The following is a 14209-nucleotide window of genomic DNA, read 5'->3' on the forward strand; positions in this document are numbered from 1 at the left end:
GGGTAAAACCGGTTTCAACTTAAAATTTGGGATGCGAAACACAAAATACCACCCGTGTTTTAAAAGTTGGTGTTGCGTATCAACACCCTAATATTACTCCTATAATCCATGACACAGGGTATTCGAAATATGTTTTATTAAATAATGAACAAAATATTTATTTCTTTATGAACTTTTCCTTAGTCAGCCTCATGATCTTTATATATTCCTTCCTATATTGTGAGTTAAGGTAGCCGTATATGAATGGGTTGACGACGGCATGCAGCCACGCTATGTAGCCCACCACCATGATTGCACTTGGTGGGGGGGTCACATTGAACAACACCTGTGATGTAATAATGGGGTTTATGACAAAAGTGGAAATATGCAGCATCATGTATATACGAGTCATGTTCTTTAAGTTTTAGCAAAATCTTGGGTGACATTGATAAAATACAGTTACACTCATAATAGTCAAACATGGGAACATAACAATGTCACATTGTCATGTTCTGGTGACATGGAACCCCAGACACCAATAATACATCTACTTTACCCTACAACCCCATACCAAACCCCCCTAACATTACCCCTATAACACCCACCGTTACAAGATACAACACGGATGTTGGTAGAATACACACGGCAAACGCGATGCAGATTGTTAAGCTACTGTAGACAAGTTGTCGTTCACGAGCGTGTCGCTTCTTCATTAATTTCTCCCTGGTGAGGTTTGGGTTGTATTAAGGTGGGTGGGTGTAAGTTGTTTATATTAGTGAAGGAGGAATAAAAGAAGTTATAACATGGGTGTTCTGTTTCTTACACCTCGTGCCCGCTTACAAATTACCGCAAATGTAACTTATTTATCCTCGTATGTTGGGGCAACGACAGTCACTATAACACAGGTGTTCTGTTTCATACACCTCGTGCCCGCTTACGAGTTACCACAATGTAACTTTGTGTGCGATTGTTTTTCTGTATGGTTGATAATTTGGACGACCCATTAGTGACCACTGAATTGGACCAATTAACGTTGTGTCTTGCCCAATGACATATACGCCCACAATGTTGGCATCAAACATTAACCTGTACCTGGTCTAGAAGCAAATACTCCAACCACCAAAACAATGATCGCAACTTACCTTCTCCTAGCTCGCTTGTCAGCTTTCAACTTTTTCGCTCGTTTATCCTGAATTTTCCTCGCTATGGTTCCCGACCTTGTCCTGTGGTGTCCGTCGTCCACGTCGCTGTTGCTACGGATACTCCAGTTGCTCCAACCCTTTTGTTTTATCCGGACCGACCACGATGACTTGGTGCGTAGGGCGGGTTCCTCGATAGTTGGTGTGCGTGGGTTGTACGCTGACTTGGTGCGCGACATGGTTGTATCACTTAAGGATAAATCAGTGTCTTGATATTTCGACACTTGTAAATATTGCCCACTCGGTTCTTCTGACTTATCCTCACAACTATGGGAGTTAAACTGAGGTAAAGTCGGGACGCTAAGTGATTTCTTCCTCCTCAGGGCTCGTATTGTTCCGCTGTTCTTCCTCAAATTGACCGGAGGTTTCAATTCATCCTCAGCCTCACTGAGATCATCCCCCGTGCTCCCGCATCCAGTGTTGCTCCCCATGTTGCTCCCACCATCCGGGAGTTCAATCTCCGGAGGATTAAACTTTGGATCAATCTTCTGACTATTGCGCAATAATATCGCCCAGATGCTGTTTCGTTTCTTAGGTCGTTTGACCACCGTCGCCTCCTGTGATTGGTCGGTTCCGGTTGAGTTAACGCGGTGATCGCTCTCCGAATGAAAACTTGTTTCAACTGGAAAGAAATTGAGCAGTTCAATATTGTGGATGGGGTAATGGGGCAAGTTATAATAAACACCAAGGGATAGTTGACGCACAATCTTTTGAAACAAATCTAACCCAATGTTTAACAATTAATGCAGAAAATTATTGTTTAAGCGTGCCAACTATGGCCTGCTTCCCAGTTTCTTTCTTATAGAATAGAAAACTGTTATGACATCACAAATATGACATCATTGATGACATCACACTCACCATGCACGGGTTTGAACTTGAACCCCTCTATAAGACTTGAAGGTCGAAGTTCGTTATCGGTGTCATCGCTAGTGTTGCCGGATGGGTTTGGTTGGTTGCTGGAAACACTGCCTGGGATAATGGGACATGAATGTTAGTTTACAATACGACACCATGTGTCCGAATCATCGTGACATTATGTCAGACATTCTAATGAAGGGTTTCGTCAAATATTTTATTAATGAGTTTATCATATGTAGTTTTAGAAGCCAAGGTATTACTTACTTAAACAACAGTCGTTAAAATATCCTACAGTAAAAACTACTGGAGAAAAGGTTTCTTAAAATGCGTTAAAAATATAAAATTTATTTGAGTCAATTTGTTACTAACCCAATGGTTTCTTCACCACTCGACTGACACTCGTTGATTTATGAAGTTTCATCTTGGATTGAATCCTTCGTACTTTCCTCAGTATCGATGTGTAAAGTGCAATCAATATCACGAGGGGAACAGCTTGAAAGATTATGTTCAATACCAGGTTGTACCATCTGTGTGTGGGGATTGTTGGGTATTAGGAAAAGATAAATAAATGTAACTTGTTTATCCATGATGTTAAAGTATTTAGATTATAACACGGGTGTTTTGTCCCATACACTTCATGCCCGCTTACAAGTAACCATGTATGTAACTTTGTGATAGTTCCGATACAACCCAACCTACTTAATTGCTGGCACGATTCCTTCCGAACCAATGGAGCATCTTAATGTATTCGACCTCCATTCAACTCCACCTCCTGTGGAATATAGTGGATGTTATTTGAATATGTCTATAGTATTCCATTTTATTTATCTCGAATACGAAAGCGAGAACCACAATATTTAAAACAACAAAGAGAAGGAAATTGACAACAAAACCATGTTGTAATATAATTCCTCACCAATAACAATGGGTAGATACAGCAAGGGTGCGGTCAACCATATCGTCAAGATGCAAATCCTTAATCGGCGACCCGTGAAGAGCTTCTGATACCTGATGATGTCATAATAGTGATGATATCATAATGGTGATGATGTCATAATAGTGTATTATGTCAAAATGGAATAAGATTAGAAACTATGAAATATGTGTGGTACGTTCCATGATCCAGTTTTCATATTAAAGCAAACAAAGGGCAACTAATAGAATATGAAAGAGATATATTGTGGCAATAACTGGCATCATCAGTTCCTTATTTAAATATAAGAAGTCACGTTATCTATGATTTAATATTGTATGTAATTACCGTTTTGGTTTCACGATTCCCACATATCTATTAACAGCGATTGCCACCAGATTGTGAAGGGATGATGCAAGCGATACATAGTAGAGATAGCCCACAAGTGAACATGCAGCGTGAGAGTATACGGGGTGCTGGGGGTAAAGTTTGGGGTGAAAATTATTTATTGAAAGTTTAACTTTTAAGGTTCATATATTGTGTACGAGAGGTTATAACACAATGTATCAAAGAAAAAGAATATATTGCATTTTATGTTAAAAATAATTATAATAATGTTTTAAACCCAACTATTCTATGTAGATGAGGTGATACAACAAGGCGGGGTGTGGACCAGATCTTACATACGTTATAAAAAGCGTTTATGTAAAAGTTATTATGTTTCAAAAAATACCTTGATTTTTTTTTACATTTATCGAACTTTAGGAACAATGTAAAATAAATTCGTGTATAACATTTGCGTGGTAATCAATGATTTGGCAAAACAATAACATACAGTTTTATTTTAACGCATGTGAACATATATTGTGTGTTTGGCGGGAATCGAACTCCGTGTGTTTTGGTTTGTATATGACGTCATGATATGACCTTTCACGGTAAATATTTGTCAAGTCATGCTGATATTTAAAGTTGAAATAAACGCGATATTTAATTTAATTAGTTTAATCATAGGTACTATGGTTTAATTATTTGAATAAATTATTTAATTTTGCATTAGATTTAAATAGAAATATTGTAATTTGATGAGCATATTCATAGAAATCGTAGGTTGGGGTCAAAGTTGATTGGGGAGCGAAGTAAACATTGAAATATCGGGTTCGAATTTAGCAGGTGTGTTTGTGATGGCGGATTGTGAGAAAGTATTAAATTACGTGGTTTCTTTTACGTTATGTTATTTATTATGCAATGCGTTGCACCGTTGGGGGCATATTTTTGGTTTTGGGTTAGCTGGGAAGATTGTATTAGTTATGGGCGCTAGTAAAGAATCCTCCGTTACGTTATGATTAGGCAATGCATTACACCGTTGGTATAGCTGGGTTTGGTGGTTAAGGATAAGTTTTTGTCGAAGAATTCTTTACCAGCAACCAAGTAGAGATGATTGAGATTAAATAAAAATCGCGTCTGCAAGTTTGCTGATAACGTATTCACACCAAACACTACAATGGCTTTAGCAGCTCTACTGGGGATAAGCCAATGCTATTCTGTATGAGTAAGGTTCTTGTCAAGATACCTCGGTTTTAGACCAGATTTTCCCAATTTTTCCAACATGCATACTGTATCCATACATATTAAAATCCACTCTAACAAAATTCTTTCCTCCCCAGTTTTTAATTTAATCTTACCCCTGTAATGTAACCTGGTATTGTGAGAGGAATCACCAGGATTGAGAACACCAGCTCCACTAAACATAGATTAGCGATCAATACGTTGAATGAGGTTTGGAGGTTTCTGTTTCTTGCGTATGCTGCCACTGTTAACCCATTGCCCGCTGCTCCGAGAACGATCACTAAGAACCCAACCAGGATTCCTATGTGTCTCCATGGACCTGGGGGTAGGGGGTTTAATATGTGGGGGGTAAAAAGGGTCTTTGGACAAGTCACTTAACGGCATTTGCTCCAACCCAGTGGTCACTAATGGGTTGTCTAAATTATCAGCCATATAGAAAAAAAAATCCCCCACAAAGTTACATCTGCGGTTACTTGTAAACCTACATTTTGCTAAACAGTATATAAACAATTAGTAAAAAACAACACATAAATGGAAATTGAATAATTTGCAACAAATAGAATTCTCACCAATTTGTATAAGTAGTTCATTTGTTTGTGACATCATAAACGAGCCATTGTCTTGATTACTGTTGTCATAAATCCTCGGATTTGAAAAGTTTTCTTCAATTGACATTTTATGGCTTAATAATACATGATTGTTGTTTAATCAATGAGGTTTCCTATGTTTGACAACTATAAGTATAACATCATATTAGCCATGTCACTGCAGGAGTAAACATCTAAAGACTTGTGCGCATGCAGGCAACACCTCATGCCTTAAACATCATTATTTATTCTAACTCTGCAAGTTATAACTTTTTGAATATTACGTTCATATGACATTATAACTTTCACACGACACAAACACATAATATTGCAGGTGAAGACGGCCATCCAACATGTCATAATTCACTACCTTTACCTCCAACACCACGTATGATATCCTTAATCAACAATGCAATTCATAGATTTTTGTAATAACATTAACTTTCACACAACACAACGCTCTGCACTACATTAGGTCTTAACGCGGAAATAGTCATTATGACATCATCACAACAGTTACTTCCTGTTCAACTGTCGCAATCCTGTTTATATTGTTTCTATGTTTGTGTGACTCAATGCATTAGACTGTGATGTCATAATACCTTCGCTTACATCACACACGGCTGTTGTGATGTTTAATTGTTGTGGTTTTAAAATGTTTGTTTTAATTCAAAACATTTATAATGCGATTAATTAATAAAATAATAATTGCATTTTAATTTATATTTTGTAAAACTTTTTTAATACATTTGTATTGATAACACCTTGTAAAGTTGCTGCAACCAATTCAAGGTTGTTGTTTTGTTGACACTTTGTAAAACTAGCCGTCAAAAATCTAATTAAATATTTATTAAAATCTTAATTGAATTTAATTTATTATATTTGGAGACCTATCAACCTATATTTATTGTGTTAAACAAAAATACTCAAATATTACTTAGTGCTGTAGTTTACAATATAGGATTACCAACGTCTCGAAGTTATTTCATATAAATAATGGATTTTGTATGTCTTGTAAAAGTAGTGCAACCAATTCAAGGTTATTGTTTTGTTGTCGCCTGAAAATATTCTGTTTGTTTTTATTAATTTATAATTTAGCTGAAACATAAATTAGGTTTATTTGTTATCAACCTAATTTGCATATCTTGCCTCGAGCGTCATAGCAACCACTGTGATGTCATAATGGAGAAATGTGGTTAAAATAAAACAATTGTTAATACAGGGGTGATTATGATGTCATCAAGTGACGGAAACAAACTCCAAGTTAACGGGGAAGGTGGGTCGCTTGGTTTGTGTTAACAAGTTTATCCTTTGTCTGTTTGTTTATGTTGACATGATAAGTGGTTAGCACACTCACCTCCAAACCAGATAGTACAGGTTTAAGGCTCATCGCTGCTACCATTGTGGCATTTGTTGGCAAGATACCTCACAATTGCTCCAACTCAGTGTTTACTAATGGGATATTTTACTAAATTAAGTGGTAACTCGTAAGCACGAGGTGTATGAAACAGAACACGCATGTTATAACGACTGTTGATTCCACAGTAATTATGTCATGTTCAAAACACCTATATACCTTTATAGATGATCGTGGCAGCTTACGTAGCAGCGGGGGCGACTTCATCCTACAACTACAACAAGATCTTGAATCATTAAGACGGGAGATTGATATCAAGGTTAGTACTTGGTTGTGATGAAGTGGGGGGGTGTATAGACCGCCTGTGCCTAACTTGAGCCTATGTGCGAATTTTATCTCTTTTGTTTAGCGGAAAGTTTGGATAAAACAAGCAAGCTTCTATATGATTGCTGGGTATGGTATTCTCTCTAGCGCCTTCCCATGGTTTTCCTTGGGTTAGTGTAATGGGTATAAGTGGGGGCTCCAAAACTGGGGTAGCCGGACAGATTTTGGCACTGAATGTCACCCATGGTACTTCCCCGGTAATGATAATGTTAATTAATTCCTCCCCACCACAGGAGAGCAAACTCCAATCCAACATGAACAGCATCAAAACATTCTGGAGTCCAGAGTTGAAGAAGGAGAGAGCTCTGAGAAAAGAAGAAAGAAATCAGATTGTTACTTTAAAGGAACAACTTAAAGTTACACAAGAAGAGAATCAGGTGTTTTATATTATTGGCGATGCTTTGCCCCATGTTTTCCACCTTGAGTCTTTGTTTGCAATATATTGGCATATTTCTGTATAGCCTATCACGTACTCTCCAAATGGGGTGGTTTGTTGTTCATTATTGGAGATGTAGTCATTGTTGTGCATTTCCTGCTTCGGAAATGTCTGGGTTTTTGTTTCATAAGAAACGCGCTCTTTTTCTCTGTGTGAGTGAAGTGTTGGATGGAAGGGAGTTTGCCCTGAATAACTTACATTAACTTGAGTATGGTGTAATACAGCTCTATCATGAGTTGTACATTTCCCCATATTATAAAATATAGTAGCACTGTATAATAGTAACCCGTATACATAAACCCCCCCCAGCACCTCCATTTAACCACCCAAGCGTTACAAGACGAACTACGTGCACAACGCGACCTCAACCAACTTCTCCACGAGGATTTCGTGACCTCGCCGTCAGATGGGGGCGATAAGGAGTCTACAAGGTGAGGGGGGTCGGGGTTCAAGGCTCGACGCTGCTACCATTGTAGGTGTACGTGTTCTTGGGCAAGACATTAACAGCAATTACTCCAACCCAATGATCACTATTGGGTTGTCTAAATTGTCGGCCATGTAAAAAAAAATTCACCCACAAAGTTACATTGGCCCATGAACAATTGTATTGTTGTAGAATAATGCAAGACAATTATGACCGATTATTACGCGAGAACGAGTTGTTACAATCCACGATGGAGGAACTGGAGTCGAGGATTGAAGCGCAACGACAAACATTGGGGACGAGGGATGAATCGGTTCGCAAGTTGTTGGAGATGTTGCAGTGTAAGGGTGGGTGGGGTTTTGTGGAGGTAGGGGGGTTATTGGGGGTTGGGGGTAATTGGGAGGTAGGGTTTTCATTGTTATCAATATGAAGGGCGATGCAATAGGTCTAGTATTGTAACTAATAGTAACATGAAATACAACACATGATGAAAATGTTCATAAAATGTAGTTTACTGCGTGTGTTTGTAACTTTATTTGTAATCACCCCATGTTTCGTGATCTAAGTACCAACACTTCATAAATATATTAACACTGATATATTATATCCAGGTTTACCGAAATCTGATGACGAAGGGTTAAACGTGGAGGTGGATTCAATGAAGGCTCAGATCATCGGGTACCAAAGTAGACTCGGTCACATGGAAAACTTACTGCATGATAAGAATATAGAAGTACAGCAGTACAAGGTGTGTGGTGTCTAATGCCCATGAAGTTGGACGCTTCCCGTACAAATAACATTCCTGTATTTCATATCATTTTATTCTATATCTGGTCTTGTTAACATTGGTGCCAAACTTACATAAACACAGGGGAGGCAGGGATAGTCAGACACACATACCTGTAAAACAAATCTAACTTATTGGTTGTAATGTTTACTGATTAATGCAGTGTAGAAATTCAGGGTTGGCCTGCCCACCTTGCCACCCCAGGTTTGGTCCCTATGTCTATTATTATGATGTCATATTAACGATTGTGATGTCACAGAACCGTTGTTTGGATGGCAACGAGGAAACTTCGACGATTCACAAAGTTATCGACGCGAAGGTTCATTAATTATTTAACTATTGTTCCAACAATCGTTTATTTGTGATGTCACAACCATGCCTTGTGATGTCACAGACATTTTGTCTGCGTTACTAACTTACCATTTACAAAAATTAAATTTACAAAAACCACCCCTCCCCCCACCAATTTACCTCTCGTACAACAAACCCCCCCACATTTCATACCGACCACCTTAGATTCCCCGATGCATTCATCTGTATTCGCCTACACCCATATATTTACCCGTATCCCAGGCCCCTCATTCATCCCCTAACCCCCCCTGACCCCCAGGAAGCAAAGATATCGTCCTTAGAACGAATGAACCGTGAAGTGGAGCTCGAACTTGAATCGACGAAACACGAAGCCGACATCATCATGACTCAGCACAGGGAAGATGTGAAGCAACTGGAAGCGGTGAAGAGTCATTCGGACTTCATGAAGAATAAGGTGGTGGATTCCCTCTGTAAACATAACAACCATTGTCTTCATATCTAATGTTTAAGTTTAAAGCTTCCAATTGTAAAAACAATTTATTCTTATGTTTTAAAATACAAATGTATTACAATTATCCCACAGTTGCTGTAAACATCTATATACACAATACAACATAACACCCTTGATTTCCCCCCAGGTTGACCAATTAAAATCTGATGTCCAGAAGAAAGAGACGGAGATAGTTACGTTACAAACGAGGTTGGATACGTTGAACAACCAACAATCAGATAACCGTCAACACATTGACGTGCTGAAAGAATCGTTGAACGCTAAGGATCAACGAGCGTCTGTGTTGCAATCGGAGGTTTGTTGTGTTGGGGGTTGTAACTTGAGATAATAATTATCCCCGAAGATTAAACTTGGTATGCTGAAACTTTTGAAACTTTATTTCTGTTAAATGTTTAATCTATTTTCGAACAAAGCCCTTATCCCCACATTCCTAATAAATCATAAATATCCAGCTCAAAACACAACTGTTTTCCAAGGTTGACTCATTGCGCAATCGCCTGGATGAAAAACAACGAATCCTGGACGAAAAACAAGATTATCTCTTGCGCCTCCAAGAGGATAAAAGTTGCGACGCGTCGGAGTTGTCACATTTACGCGACACCCTGGACGTTAAGGATCGTAAAATCTTGGTCCTCCATAAAAAGATCGAGAGTTTATCGGAAGTTGTTCGAGAGCGCGACAGAATGTTGGAGGAGAAGAAGCGAGCGTTGGTTGCATTGGAGGAAGACTCTTGTACGAGCGATTCAGCGTTGACGACGATGGAAGAAGCACTCGCTGATAAGGTGGGGGGGACAAGACGCTCTTTAAGACCATATTATTTTATTCCCTGCTTAATTGATGTAATATTGACAATTTACTTATCATTCTGTGGATCCAGACAATTCAAATACGGTTTCATTATTCCAGGGCGAATAGGAGGGTTCACCAATATAGTAACAAACTTATTTGTATAAAATAATGCAATAAAATGGACATACAATTAAAGATGGTCCACAATGCAACATTAATGTGTATATCATAGGTATATGTGTACATGCCAAATCTCATCCACACAACAAAGTCATTTTATGACATCACTATAACCCTCAGGACAAAATCGTTGAAGCGTTACAACACGAACTATCGTTGCTACGACAACAGTTACGAGATGAATCAGCAGATTTGAATCAACAATTGAAAAACGCTGAGCAACAATTGGATTGTTTGCGTCGTGATGTCACAGAGAGAGAGGTGATGTAATAAATATTAATTAAAACTGATGAATATGGTTGAATTGGTTTTAATTATTGACACTTTTACACATTATTCTTGTATCGTATTTTATAAAAACTTTTACTAAAAATTTTTCTTTAGAACTTTTTTTCTAATTCTATCTTTGTACTTTTACTCAAGTAGTTTTTTATGACATTATTAATATATTGATGACATCATCAATTGATGACATCATCATTACACCCCAGACCTCGATAAGCGAACTACAAGAACAAGCGACCTCCCTCGCTTCCTCGATCGTGAAGAAAGATTCGTTTATCAAACAACTCGAGATCAACATCCAGAAACACACGGAGGATTTCAACAGACTGCAGAATCAACATAAGAAGGTGGGGGGTGGGGTTATGGGGGGTGGGGGTTATAGGGGGTTGGGGTTATAGGGGGTTGGGGTCGAATTATTGGTGGAATAGAATTAAGTTTAAAATCATGGGGTGTAAAACTAATCTGAATCACGTTTCTTTATAAATGGATTTTTGCGAGGCCTGCCCCTTACCACATCAATTATATATAAGATATCTATAGGCCCAACAACAAGCGATGACGGAAACCACGAAGGAAGAATTTAATTCAAAGATTCGTAATTTGGAGATTGAGGTTCAGTCGAAAGTGGACGAGGTTGGTTAAGTTGGGATGATTGTGGCAACGACGAGTTGTTGTAATTCATCATTGATGACATCACAATGTTTACAGGCATCACGTTGCCAAGGAGATCTCGACAGGCTGTTGGGAATCCTCAAAGAAACCGAAAACGAAAAACACTCAAAAGATGAAAAAATATCGGCCATGGAAAAGTAAGCCATCAGTTGTTTAACACCGCGGTGGCATAACCTCCAACTTACCACCAGGAAACATAAGGAACAAACCATGAAGATCAAATCTTTACAAACAGAGATGATTGAAGAAGCACGAAGGAAAGGAGCCGCACAAGATCGGGATGTCGCAAAGTATTTGGTGCGTTGGGTGGGGTGTTGTATGGGGGTGATGGGGGTGATGGGGTTAAGGTATAACACGGGTGTTACGTATGTAACTCTGTGGGGGATTATTTTTTATGGCTGATAATTTGGACAACTCATTAGTAACCACTGGGTTGGAACAATTGCCGTTAAGTGCCTTGCCCAAGGACACATACGCCCACAATGGTAGAAACGACAAGCCTTGAACCCATAACCCCCTGGGTTAGAATCAACCACCATACCAACATAACAATGTATTTCCACCACAGAGCGAAATAAAAACGAAAGACGAGCGAGTAGAGGAGTTGGAAGAAGCTTTGCGTGAGAGCGTTAGTATCACTGCTGAGAGGGAGGTCGTGTTGGCGGGGGTGGAGGAGGGGCGGAGGGTGGCCGAGAACCAGGTGGGTGGGGGGTGTATAAAGGGGGGTTGGGAACCTTAGGGGTTGCATCTAGACAGCCTGTATCGGACATTAAAACGTCACTGCTTGTCATAATTTGCCGGCAGACCTTTGGGAAATGTAACCCTTGAGTTTTATTTCTTAATCCAGGCAACCAAACCTTTATATTAGCATAAGGTTTTGAAGCCACCGTTTGTATATTAGGTGTTTTCTGATGATTAAATAATTTCACCGAATGTTTGTAGCTTGCTGAGCTGGTTGCTGAGTTTACGAAGACGAAACAAGTCCTCGAGGAAACGGGGATGAGAGTCGCGAGTATGGAAGTCATGGTGGAAAGTAAAGATCGGATGTTGGAGAAGTTGAGAGGGGAGAGGAGGAAGCAGATGGAGGAGGCTCTCGAGATGAAGTGATTATATTAGGGGGTGGTTTGGGGGGTGTAAACCAAAAGCCGTCATTTTCTTTCCAAATTAACATCGGCAATGGGGAAAAGCACACAAAGTCGGTAGTTTAAATACTCGGCGTTTCTCTGCCCTACTGTATCTCACACCCAGAACTTCATGTTGATGATATTAATATTGTTTGTAGACAGGAAGCGTTGTTAGCAGCGATCAGCGAGAAGGATTCGAACATAGCGTTGTTGGAGTTATCGCAACCACGTAAGAAATCGAACGCGGATGAAGTTTGTTTGTTAAGGAGGGAGAAGGATGCATTGGTACAACAACTTAAACAACAGGTGGGATGTCATGGGTGATGATGTCATGGATAATGATGTCATAGTGTTATAATCCAGATTGGAAAATTTGCTTTTAATGCACAAGATATTTTTTTGCAAATGTTTTTTTTTCTTTTTTTTTAAATCGTTGTCAGTTTAGCAATGCCATAATATAATATATTATGAATCCCAACCTCAACAATTATTAACACTTACCCCCCCCCCCCCCTTTACAATCAGACGCAGAACCGGTTAAAGTTGATGCAGGAAGATTCCGATATTGCCAGTGATGCCAAACGCAGTGATGCCAAACGTAAAACAAGGAATAAGGAGGTAAGTACGATGTGTTATGTTATATACCATGAATATTATTTCCAAATATAGGGTTTGTATGGTGAGACCTGGCAACCTTTAAATCACAGGTGACGTCATATTTGGTTTAGCGAACCCAGTTTTAAGATTAACACAGCTTTTTGTAACTGCATGATAGGAAAGCCACCCTCTTGTTTTACGAAATATTCAAAACCTGTGACGACTATGTTTTAATATAATATATTATTTCCATTTACAGGAGGATGGGATTTGGGCGTGAAGGAGATATCATATTAGGGAAACCCCCCACTTCCATATACTGCAGTGTTTATAGAAATAACATTAAGTGTTATTATCGCTTGGTGCTCTCTGTTTCCCTCGTGTGGTGGCTCTGTTGCTCACCTAGTGGCCACAAATCTGCACTCTTTTTATTTTTAACATTGCTTTAATAATAACATTTACACATGATAACTGTTTTAACCATTCGGTGGTAGGGATCCTGGGTTCGAATCCAGGTCAGGGTGGAAGAACTAGGGATCCTGGGTTCGAATCCAGGCCAGGGTTGAAGAACTAGGGATCCTGGGTTCGAATCCAGGCCAGAGTTGGAGAACCAGGGGTCCTGGATTCGAATTCAGGCCAGGGTTGGAGAACCAGGGATCCTGGGTTCGAATCGAGGCCAGGGTTGGAGAAAGAGGGATCCTGGGTTCGAATCAAGGCCAGGGTTGGAGAACCAGGGATCCTGGGTTCGAATCCAGGTCAGGGTTGGAGAACCAGGGATCCTGGGTTCGAATCGAGGCCAGGGTTAGAGAACCAGGGATCCTGCGTTCAAATCCAGGCCAGGGTTGGAGAACCAGGGATCCTGGGTTCGAATCCAGGCCAGGGTTAGAAAACCAGGGATCCTGGGTTCGAATCCAGGTCAGGGTTGGAGAACCAGGGATCCTGCGTTCGAATCCAGGCCAGGGTTGGAGAACCAGGGATCCTGGGTTCGAATCCAGGCCAGGGTTGAAGAACTAGGGATCCTGGGTTCGAATCCAGGCCAGGGTTAGAGAACCAGGGATCCTGCGTTCAAATCCAGGCCAGGGTTGGAGAACCAGGGATCCTGCGTTCGAATCCAGGCCAGGGTTGGAGAACCAGGGATCCTGGGTTCGAATCCAGGCCAGGGTTGGAGAACCAGGGATCCTGGGTTCGAATCCAGGCCAGGGTTGAAGAACCAGGGATCCTGGGTTTGAATCCAGGTTAGGGTTGG

The 14209-nt window shown here is 40.0% G+C and overlaps 2 protein-coding genes across 4 annotated transcripts; one reads left to right on the top strand and one right to left on the bottom strand.

Annotated features, from left to right (window-relative positions):
* Positions 1–119: 119 nt before the first annotated feature.
* LOC149737280 (uncharacterized) lies at positions 120–5357 on the bottom strand. The gene is made up of 10 exons (XM_089876066.1): positions 5088–5357; positions 4635–4837; positions 3301–3428; positions 2956–3047; positions 2739–2811; positions 2409–2566; positions 2040–2150; positions 1122–1800; positions 585–702; positions 120–325 (listed from the first exon to the last, which is right to left on the bottom strand). The coding sequence occupies exons 1-10, from the start codon at positions 5191–5193 to the stop codon at positions 158–160; spliced, it is 1836 nt and encodes a 611-aa protein (XP_089732192.1). The 5' UTR covers positions 5194–5357; the 3' UTR covers positions 120–157.
* On the top strand, positions 4592–13426 carry LOC149737281 (ELKS/Rab6-interacting/CAST family member 1-like). Of its 3 annotated transcripts, none has more exons than XM_089876051.1 (21): positions 4592–4728; positions 6328–6381; positions 6690–6781; positions 7080–7223; positions 7592–7713; positions 7899–8053; positions 8318–8454; positions 8753–8812; positions 9104–9259; positions 9444–9611; positions 9793–10098; positions 10406–10546; positions 10777–10917; positions 11111–11203; positions 11279–11379; positions 11434–11539; positions 11811–11942; positions 12185–12345; positions 12525–12672; positions 12892–12984; positions 13223–13426. In XM_089876051.1, exons 2-21 carry the CDS (start codon positions 6336–6338, stop codon positions 13241–13243), a joined length of 2523 nt encoding a protein of 840 aa, XP_089732177.1. In that variant the 5' UTR covers positions 4592–4728; positions 6328–6335; the 3' UTR covers positions 13244–13426. The 3 variants fall into 3 exon arrangements, with proteins under 3 accessions (XP_089732177.1, XP_089732175.1, XP_089732176.1); XM_089876049.1 differs by having other exon boundaries at positions 4709–4843; XM_089876050.1 differs by having other exon boundaries at positions 4709–4843; positions 7899–8047.
* Positions 13427–14209: the final 783 nt, after the last annotated feature.

Source organism: Ciona robusta, chromosome 4 (assembly GCF_009617815.1).
Source record: "Ciona robusta chromosome 4, ASM961781v2".
In the NCBI taxonomy this organism is placed as follows: Eukaryota; Metazoa; Chordata; class Ascidiacea; order Phlebobranchia; family Cionidae; genus Ciona; species Ciona robusta.

Coding starts and splice junctions, on each gene's coding strand:
- LOC149737281 (XM_089876049.1), top strand. CDS start 4,822: ATGTGTCTCCATGGACCTGGGG. Junction 8,813..9,103: donor ACAAAGTTATCGACGCGAAG/GTTCATTAATTA, acceptor CCTGACCCCCAG/GAAGCAAAGATATCGTCCTT. Junction 12,346..12,524: donor GAGGAGGCTCTCGAGATGAA/GTGATTATATTA, acceptor TATTGTTTGTAG/ACAGGAAGCGTTGTTAGCAG.
- LOC149737280 (XM_089876066.1), bottom strand. CDS start 5,193: ATGTCAATTGAAGAAAACTTTTCAAATCCGAGGATTTATGACAACAGT. Junction 2,151..2,408: donor AGTGGTGAAGAAACCATTGG/GTTAGTAACAAA, acceptor CCATTATCCCAG/GCAGTGTTTCCAGCAACCAA. Junction 703..1,121: donor GACAAGCGAGCTAGGAGAAG/GTAAGTTGCGAT, acceptor AAACCTCACCAG/GGAGAAATTAATGAAGAAGC.